The following is a 10,179-nucleotide window of genomic DNA, read 5'->3' on the forward strand; positions in this document are numbered from 1 at the left end:
GCAGTTTTGAGCACAATCTTGGGTGTGCAAAACTGCTCAAACATAACAAACGTGCATACTTACGTTCATCAGCACTATTACACATGGCTTAGTCAATCTTTAAATCAGTTGAAAACAGAGTGCACAGAAGTTCTGTCAAAGTCATTAAGTGCATAATAACGCACCTCAAGTGCGGCACTGAAGCTTATGAAAGTATTGAGTGTGCTTGGCCTATGCTAAACTCTGCAGTTTACCAAATGCAGAAGTCATATTTATGGAATTATTAAATTACTTTAAAATGTTATGAACAGGACTTCGGTACTTGCTGCTTTAATTGCAATCGGGATGATTTTTAAAGTTGTCAAAGACTCCTTTTAAATTTTATTTTATAAAAATGTCACCAATTGTATTGTATTGTTTATTTTTGTCGCTCTGGAAATGAAAAATAAAATGCTAAACATTATAGCGTCATAAAAAAATAATTCCACTGACAAACAATCAGCCGAAAAAAGCAGCGAGGCCCTAAGGCTTAAAACATATTTGAAAAAATGTAATTTTCATAATTGGTTAAACAGAGTTAATGCAGCATTGACAGATTGAATGGCGTAGAAACGTATAATGTTTATTAATTTTTAATAACAATTAAATAGTTTTAGGTTTCTATAAAAGAATGAAGTAATTTTTAGGTTCATCTTTTCTTTGATTTGTGTAATTGTAATACAGTACCATGTTAAAGACTGGAATCTAAAGCATTTCCGCCAAAGATCTACAACGAAAAATTAATACTAACACAATTTTTCTGTCGGCAGTTTTTTATTTATATGTATTGGCATAAGCTACACTGCTACATAAGCAGACTGGAAAAACCGGGCAAATAAAGACGACGAATTGCCAGTTTTCCTTTTTTTTAATAAAATTTCGTAATTGATCACTTTGCCTTCAGTTTTATCTCACGACAGAAAAAAAATGTGCAAACTAAAAATCGACTGACGCTACAGATAAAATTAACATCATTCCTACGCAGTCAACCATAACGTTTAAAGAGGGTTATCTTATCTTGGCGAATTGCATCATTGGAAAATGAGTTGTTTGCAGTTTTCCAATCGTGAACTATTTTTAGTGTTTGCTCTAAGAGTTATAATCAACGGCAAATTTAGAGCAAGTTCTTTCTTTATCGTTTTGTTGTTATAAAGGGCTTTGTTTAACATTAGTGACGTCTGAATTAACCCGGTCACTTTAGTTTGCTAAGTCGCTTTCCGGGAAGTTAGTGGGACAAAGTTCACCTTGTATCGCACGTAGACAACTGCGTGCATTGACAGCGAGACAGCAGCAAACGTGGAGTTGAAATACACGGGGCCAATTTTTTAGAATATTTTTCTGCGATTAATAAGTGGAATTGAAATCACGTCACATGGCGTTGTTCTTTGTGGGGTTGCAGCAGGGATTTAAATCTTCTAACCAGCTGTAGCTGAAGATATGTTATCCCTGATTAGTTTTTTGGTTGGACCAACGATACTAGTTAACAGGCTTCCAGATCCCCTTTGTTAGTCATTTTTAGAAAAGTTCGCGCAAAATTATTGATTGTAGTTCGTTTTTTTGTAAGTTGTTGGACACTTCACCCACAAACAATAAAGAATTTAAAGGCAAACAATTGTACGCCTTCATTTATAATACGGTAAGTGACATGCCGTGCCGGTATAGTGACAGTACTATAGAGAAAGTGTTGCATCTATACCATTGCAACACATTAGCAAGTCAGAATGGAATACCCAATCAGGTATTATTACATCATAACTTCTTACATATTGATTACGTTATAACTCCAATTCCACTCCCATTGTAGTAGTAAGGATTATGTAAGTAGAAAAGACCCAAAATATTATGATGGTTTACCTGGAAAAGCTGACATGTTGTCTGTGCGCCCACGATAACCAGATGGAGAGAAATTGAATTCAGTAGAATTTAATTATGTCATTAGCTTAGTTCATGTGAAGTATGAGATTGGAGATTTTAGTAATAGTTGATCAAGTGCAAAACTTTTGCTTGCTTTTTACTTTGATATAGAGTGGGCCAAGTGCCTTTTAGGTTGGAAAGTTTGCTGAGTGTGTAGTTCTTGGTTTTTTTAATTTGACGTATAATTGCTGTTGCTTGATCTTCTTGCGCACGGGATCTTTCACCCCAAAATCAAGCAACTTTCCAGTCTGGAGTGCCTTCGCCTTAAAATATAAATTTTTTAAGCTATATTTATATTAATTTTTATTAAAGTAACTAATACAGTACTCATTATTTTTAAGTAGGTTATTAGATTTTCATTAGAAATACTAATTAGTTCTACACTGTATGATAATTTATTTTAAACAATAAGAACTTCTTCGTTATCTGTTGTTACTAAACTTGACAAAAATGTCCGAAGAAAAGAAAATTTTCAGAATCGACGAAGTAAAGCAACACAACAATATAAAGTCGGCTTGGATCATTGTTCATAATAAAATTTATGACGTCACAGAATTTCTTGAAGAAGTAAGTATGGTTGCCTGTTATCATTTCTACCGTGCACATAATATTTACACGTTTTTGCTTATTGTAATCATACTGTGTATATTTTTACTTATTATTTACTTTGTTTAGGTTGATAAATCTACACCAATAAGGTGTCGTTACTACACGATGCTGCATTTTTAAAGCCTGTATTGAGATTATTATCCAAGTCTGTTACACACTTAATATACTTTTCATGAAGGAACTTCGGGTTCAAGGTTAAGAAATAGCCTTGTCACTCGGCATGTATTTTGAATAATTTACATTAAAAGATTTGTTCAGTTTCTAACAAATCACCAAACCACGGCGATTTTAGTTTGTTTGTCATCAACTGAAAGCCTTGAACACAGCCATGTACTTCGTGTTTGTTGTGTTGAAAACCAAAATGTGCAAGTTACAATTGCCCCCAATGTCTTGTAGTAGACAAGTCTTTAGTTTTTTTAACCAGGGAAGTCCTTCACATTTCTCATAAAAACTCAGTGCACTGATATCCATCGCACCAGCTATAGTGTAAAGGAAGTCTGTGCATATGGAAGTAATTATTCTTCTTTTCTTAGCATCCTGGTGGAGAGGAAGTTCTATTGGAACAAGCAGGTACGACCTCTGTCGAATGTTAGATGGTTTGTTGCTTCTGTCACATTTCATGCTATTTATTGGTCAAGCTGCTCGTAGTAATTACATACATATCAGCTGCGACAAAATGAAATAGTCTATCTTTATTTTCAGTTTTTCTTTTACTGCATATCTAGTTGGCTATATAGAGCAAATTTTAATTGAAGATAACATTAAGAATGTTCCAGCAACTCTACTACCAGCTATCATTGAAACTGCCATTTTTCAGGCAAAGACGCAACAGAATCCTTCGAAGATGTCGGTCATTCCACAGATGCACGTGAGATGCAGAACGAATTTTACGTCGGTGACCTTCACCCTGTGAGTTCAAATACTCTTGCTATGACTCTATTTTCATTATTGTTTGTATCATTCATTTTGGTCACTGTCTGTGGGGGAATGTCAAATAAAATACTAATCGCCATAGTGTAATAAAATAGCAACTCTTACAGAAAATGGGAACTGCGATTTTAGAATAATTTCAACTCATGCAGCTCGATATTTGAAGGAGTGTTGGGTTCTGATATCAAACTGAAATCCTGATTTTAAGCTGTTCTGGCCAAAATAACATTTAAGCCGTAACTGCACCGCGGTGCTGTCAATACTCAGTGTCTGCTGTTTTGAGCTTATTCACCACTAGCACTACTCAGTAGCGGTTTCGTCAACTCTGACAGTGTTGTTTGACCAAACACAAATTTAACGACCTTTAAAACTTTTCACTTTCTTTCAAAAACTATGTTAGGTCAATTCAGTGGATGATTATTTTTATATTTTTCAGGACGACCACTTTCCTGAACCATCCAGATCTAAATTTGTATCCCTCGGAGATGGCTCTAATCAATCCAGGTTTGATCTTTTCTAATTCCAAACCCTCTATTTCACATCATTTTTCACCAGTCTAATGCTTGTGTTCTATAATTTTGGTAATTACTATTTACTAATTGCTAAGTAGTAGGCTAATTGATCATCATCAGAGTTTCAAACAATGGCTCTTTAAGTTTCTCATTTTTGTTTTATTCTGTTGAAACATCAAAATTTTATTTCATTAACCTCCACAGCATGGGCGTGTGTTTAAATGCAGCCTCAGTTCTTGCTTCGCTACCGAAACAATTTCTTCCAAGAAGTTGCAAATGCGTTAAATAGATGTTAATGTTGCTGTTGTGCTAAATCTCTTTCGAGCATTGTGACATAAACAGAGACGTGCGACATAATTATGCGACATAATTTATGCCACAATGCTTGGAAGAGGAATTTGTGGGTATCACATTTCGTCAGTTTCGTAACTGTGACATGAATTATTTCGATCATCTTTGCTTTCTGTCCCATGCATGGTTATAGTCACGGCATGCTTAATGCTAACACGAACACGTTTAAGTCATTTGAGTTTGTTTACCATCCTACCCTTCACAATCGCTTTGCAAACAATGTGTGCCGGTCGTGTGGTAAAATATTACCAAGCCAAGGTGACAAATGCTGTGCAAAGTACAATATTAATTGCTGTAATCATTTTACCACTGGTCACATCCATGATTTTTGGCAGAGGTTGAGTCATTTATTTCTATTCTTTGGTTTGTTGTTGCCAACTTGAAACTCTCACTTCACATAAATTGACCATAATTAAAAAAACAACTGGATTTATTACATTGCTGTATTACAGAAAAGATTCATCATGCATTCTACTTTAGCATCCAGGTAAATCATGGCATTGATAAATGATTTTATTTCAGCCAAAATTAGCTCGTAGTTAAACAAAAACTTGAACACAAGTTTCTTTGTCCGTGTGAGATTCACTTAAAATCTGTCCCAGGTTGATCACGAGCAAAGTAACCTTGGTGACAGATGTTAACTAGACATGCTTCTGATCACTTCCTTCCCTGGAGGAAGCCCTCAATGACACATCATAGCCGAGTTTCCTAGTTTCCCAACATATGTTGCAAGCTTTTTGCTTAATCATAACTAAAACTGATCACTCCTCACAGTGTGTTTGCATTATGTTAATGATTTTACCTTTACAAATCTTCATCGATTTCCTTCAACGTAACCAGCTCTGACTTCCATGCCAGAGTGTCACAAGATTGCTTCTTTGAGCATTGTTCGGTTTAGACGACAATTTATTCGCTTTTGTTTGTTTGATTGTTTCGTCATAACAACATTGCATGGCGCTCTCATACTCAGCTGTATCAACAAGTTTAAGAATTGGCTCAAAATTAAACTTGTTTATATTTTTAGTGGTTGGAGCAACTGGCTTGTCCCTGGAATCGTCGCGTTCGGTGTCGCCCTCTTGTATCGATTTTATACGAGCAATTAAATATCAAGTGTGATGTCTATGTTCCCGTAATTAACTCAATTGTAAATGTTGGTATATTATGTGTTTAAAACGAAATCACTTAAAGTTTAGTGACATCCCGACACTTAGATTTTGACTTTTATTTGGCGTTTTGAGACACCGGTTCAAGTTATGACGTGGTCTCGAACCAAGTACCTCTCTTATCTTCACACTTGATGTAAACATTCTTAACATGGAGAAGCCTACAATGCCGTAAAATAGCAAACTCGTAATCACGTGGCACATGTGCAGTGCACTTTGTACAATAGATGCAATTTTTGCTTTGAAATAAAAGCGCCCTATTCACAGTTGATGCGATTTATGTTAGAAGGTGTGAGTTAAGAACATTCATTGCCACTATTATTACTGGATGAGATATTTAGAGGCAAATTTCATCGACATTTTATACAGTTGTGCAACTGCAGTTACGTCATCCAAATTCCAAACACTGAAAACATCGGCTTCGGGCGGTGGCACGTGACAAGTTTTGTCAGTCCACACAAAACGACGTTGATTGGAGTAAATTAAATAATGTATTGATCGCTTAGATACAGAGCCAAGTACCAAGCGCTACTCATCGTGGTTTAACTGCGGCGATATAAATAACGCAAACTTGTATGTCTTGGAATTTGTTGAGGCATTGTTAAGCACTTGCAGGCGCTAATGAGTCACATCGCACATTGGTGTTAACTGTGAGGCAACGCCGAAGCCTGGCCTGTAGCCCTACATGGGAACCGGTTTTGTCTTTGAGAAAGCAACATAAAGGGTTGGATCTATAGAAAGTTAGGTTTCCGACTTTGCAGGCGAAAGTTCAAAGTTCGATCAATAGAAACGAGAAAAATTATTACTTTCTGCCACTTAATCCTGCCCATTCTAGATCTAGGCCTTCTCAAGTAAGCCTTATAATACGCTTCTACGGCCAGTTCAACCTAAGCCCTTTGGGAGACGAAATTTGTCAGGAATAAAGTAAACCTCATTTGAGTTTACTTCTTATTCTCAACAACTCAAGCTGTATGAGGGAGAGCAGGTTATTACACAGACATCAACTAACCTTCAATACCAGGAGTTAAAAAATAAATTTAATTTAATAATTTGTTTAATAACGATACGTTTCGACTAACTTTCGCATAATGAGAACTGGCATTCGCGCGGTTAAAAATGTAATAACCATAATGGTTTATTTCTTTATCACACTACAGGAAACTAGCTATATCTTTGTTCACACCAAAATAATCTCATTACGCAAAAATAGCTAGTTGGTTGAAAACAGAAATTTGTAACTTGAATGATTGCGAAGTTTTAGGATATTTTTAAGACTTTGGGCATTAGTTTTGAATAAAACAGTTGACACACTCATGCAGTTGATTTCAGCGACTAATCAAAAATATCAAGGATTTAAATTTTTGAATTTTAAAATAACGAGATAGATCCTTTTAAAGCAAACACGCGTCTTATCATATGGCATGATACCGTTTATGCTCGGACTACGGAAAGTCTTTGCACGACTTAACCGGTCGAAGATTCCTCATTTGTCAAACCCCGGTTACCGATCTAGCCTTTGTGCAAGTTTCGACAGTTCGCCCCATTCCTCTACTTTCCGCCCATTAAAATGGTCCAGAGTATGGGAACTTTTTCCCATTGCAATGGTTGAAAGTATGCCTTTCTTACCCTAGAGTAAGAAATATGCCTTTGGAATGGGGAGAATTTTACTTCGGCACAAGTATGGTTTGTGAACCCCATTCGTCTATTTTTCCGCCCATTAAAATGGACCTGCTTTCAGCAATGGGGTTTTCCACAAACCATATTTCTGCCGAAGTAAACATCTCCCCATTCCAAATGCATATTTCTAACTCTAGGGTAAGAACGGCATACTTCCTGCCATTCGAATGGGAAAATATTACCGCGTTTTCACCCATTTTAATGGGCGGAAAGCAGACGAATCGGGTGGACAGTTCCCCCTTTATTTTGGTTTTTGACTTTTTAAGTATAGAGCAAGTGTCGTTAATGCCGTTTCCAAGGGCATTTCAACAGAATGGTGCCGCTTCGTATCAAACAGCACACTCGACTACCGAGCCGATAACAGCAGATTGGCTACTTGTTTTATTTATAGACAAAACAGGTTGGAACTGAGCTGTTATTCTATTTAAAACGCACTAATATTTTTATAAAAATATTGTTAACAATGGTTTATATCAAGTCAGCTCTTGAATAAAAGTTTTTCAAAATGTCTTGCGTAGACAAGTTGTCTCTTTAATCTGTTGTCAGCAACGTTTATAAAGTTTTGTAATCGTTATATACACTTATAAGGATTATAAAAAACTAATTTTTAATCAAGCATATTAAGCTTCGAAATCTATGTTTCCCTTTTTGCTCTCGGAAAACAATAGAAAGCATAAAGTTATAAGATGTTTATTATCTTGCAAAGCCAGAAACCAAAACGAGGCGAAATCCTTTCTCTCTGCAGAAAGCTGGCACTTCAAGATTATTCGACAAAATGTTGCCTAAAATTTATTATTTTCAGTTTTTATAGGCCAGCTAGGTAATTGTGACTATTGTGATAAATTCATTATCAGATAGTATGAGTAACGCTTGGAGGCTAGAGTAAAACGTTTGCAATATACAGCTGTACCGAGTACCGTACAATCTGCCAGTAAACTGTTAGACTGGCTGACTTTTTATAGCATATACCCGGATACTGCTAGTCTATTAGCTTAATTAACTTTAGTCGTTTTTTTTAATCTAATATTCCAGTTTTACGCAATATCCACATATTTTAAGCAAATCCTTTCTATTCCCACGTACACAAACGATTTTGGCGTCTCTTACATTATTACCGGTAATACAGTGTAACGAAACTTTTCCTTAGCCAGGAATCTTCCCGCTCTAACGGCTAGTCACTTAGCCGGTTTTGCCTTGTTAACTTTTAATGGCATTTTACTTAATAAAAACGATCATCTCTCACTAAAACCCAAAACGTAACTGCCGACAACCGTCGCCCAGCCGAGCACAGTACTACACCAAACAAATTCCACGCAATGAAGGAATCAATGTGGAACGTAAAACACGATACTAATTTAGCCTTTGGGGTAACTACGTGAGACGTCACAAGAGATTTGATAAAAACAGGTGTACACGAACAAGTAAAAGAACATAAACAAGTAAAATACGGCAGACCGTGAACATGCATAAAAACAACACAATGCAAAGAAAAGACGGTGTATAATGTGGTGTCTACAAAACAGGTGCATAAAAATAATCCCGTGACAATAGTCCTATACTTATATGCACTTGACTTGTAGGCTTGCATAGGAAGGAGTTACGAGGTAATAGAAAAGAAACTAATTCCTGAATACTCTATACTAACATGAGAGTGCAAATAAAGACACCCTGATTTGGGAACACCTCAAATTCTTTTCCAGCGTGAACTGCAACCATTAATGTGTAGACTTCTCTGGGCTCGCTGGAAACACAGTGATAGTTTTTTCTGGAATATCCACAATGGCTTGGTAGTGGAATAAGGTAGAGCATCAGGGTAGACTGTAGATAAAGTAGAGCATCAAGGTGCATCTCGTGGGACACATTCATTTTGGGTCAGTTAAGCTATGCCAAACTGCAATCTCTGAAATAAAAGGAGATATTTTGTGATCTTTTCGCTGTTTCAGTCTAAACAAAATAAAATATCCACAGTTTGCTGAACTTTCCATGGTGTCAATATGATTGTGACAAAACGTGGGTTGCTCCATACTGGAAAGTTCGGACAAATTCGTTGTAGAAAGTTGGTTTCTATGACAATTTTCTTGCGCAAAATTGCCGTTTTATCCTAAGGCTATATTCTATATCAAAAGTATTATGTTGGCGCAGCACATACTTTCCTGTTACATTTATCTGACTCCCTGACACTTTGCAGTAGGCGATATGCTTCTTGTCACACTGAGGTCTAACAAGATCTTCTGTCTAATTCACATGGAATGCACCCTGGCTGGAGTACTGTGTTTGCAATGGTGGACACCTATATTGGTATGTTTATGATACTCATGCTGTGATATTATGATACTTATGATGTTATCATTGTAAAGCATTAACGGCACTTGCTCCTGTTCAGTTGCCAGAAAAAAAACTGGAAATTTAAACAACATTACATAAAAATGCATTGCAAGCTCAAACTCATGCACATTTTCTTCATTTATTCCAGTTTCAACAAACTTGCATATTTGAATTTTGTCCTTAAGTGGAAAACACACAAAATAAGTTTAAAAATAGAAGGCGCCTTGATAAGAATAGTTATTGGCGTTACTATTATCTCTAGATGCTCAAGGACTGTCGACAACTTCTTAGTGTGCGATTAATTAGGTTTTAAAATAGGTGAAGTTGTAATAATTAGAAACACATTTTCCATAGCTACCTTTTTAAAGTTGCGATTTGGTCCTCCGATTCAGATATTTGTTTCTGTCTGTTCAGTTAATGGCAAGGAGAATTTTTGAACTATTTTGAAATTTTGAATTTTGAACTGCGCAGATGTAATGTTTCTCTGTTTACTACCATTCATGGTAGTGTAATGCTCAGCTTAGCAGTTATTGTATATTGATTGGTGTTTTAAAGATTGAGGGTCTCAAAATGATGGTGGCGCCTTAGGATAATATATGAGGATTTAAGAGAAATCTGTATTGGGATTATTTTTGCTGCAAACTGGCTTTGTTAGAACTCAAGTAAAGATTTTGAAATTC

At 36.1% G+C, this 10,179-nt stretch overlaps 1 protein-coding gene across 2 annotated transcripts; it reads left to right on the plus strand.

Annotated features, from left to right (window-relative positions):
* The first annotated feature begins 2,252 nt into the window (after positions 1 to 2,252).
* On the plus strand, positions 2,253 to 5,766 carry LOC143451724 (cytochrome b5-like). 2 transcript variants are annotated; one of them, XM_076952444.1, is made up of 6 exons: positions 2,253 to 2,499; positions 3,075 to 3,111; positions 3,359 to 3,450; positions 3,908 to 3,975; positions 4,787 to 4,821; positions 5,359 to 5,540. In XM_076952444.1, exons 1-5 carry the CDS (start codon positions 2,383 to 2,385, stop codon positions 4,812 to 4,814), a joined length of 342 nt encoding a protein of 113 aa, XP_076808559.1. In that variant the 5' UTR covers positions 2,253 to 2,382; the 3' UTR covers positions 4,815 to 4,821; positions 5,359 to 5,540. The 2 variants fall into 2 exon arrangements, with proteins under 2 accessions (XP_076808559.1, XP_076808558.1); XM_076952443.1 differs by lacking the exon at positions 4,787 to 4,821 and having other exon boundaries at positions 2,254 to 2,499; positions 5,359 to 5,766.
* The last annotated feature ends 4,413 nt before the right edge of the window (positions 5,767 to 10,179 follow it).

This window comes from Clavelina lepadiformis, chromosome 4 (assembly GCF_947623445.1).
Source record: "Clavelina lepadiformis chromosome 4, kaClaLepa1.1, whole genome shotgun sequence".
In the NCBI taxonomy this organism is placed as follows: Eukaryota; Metazoa; Chordata; class Ascidiacea; order Aplousobranchia; family Clavelinidae; genus Clavelina; species Clavelina lepadiformis.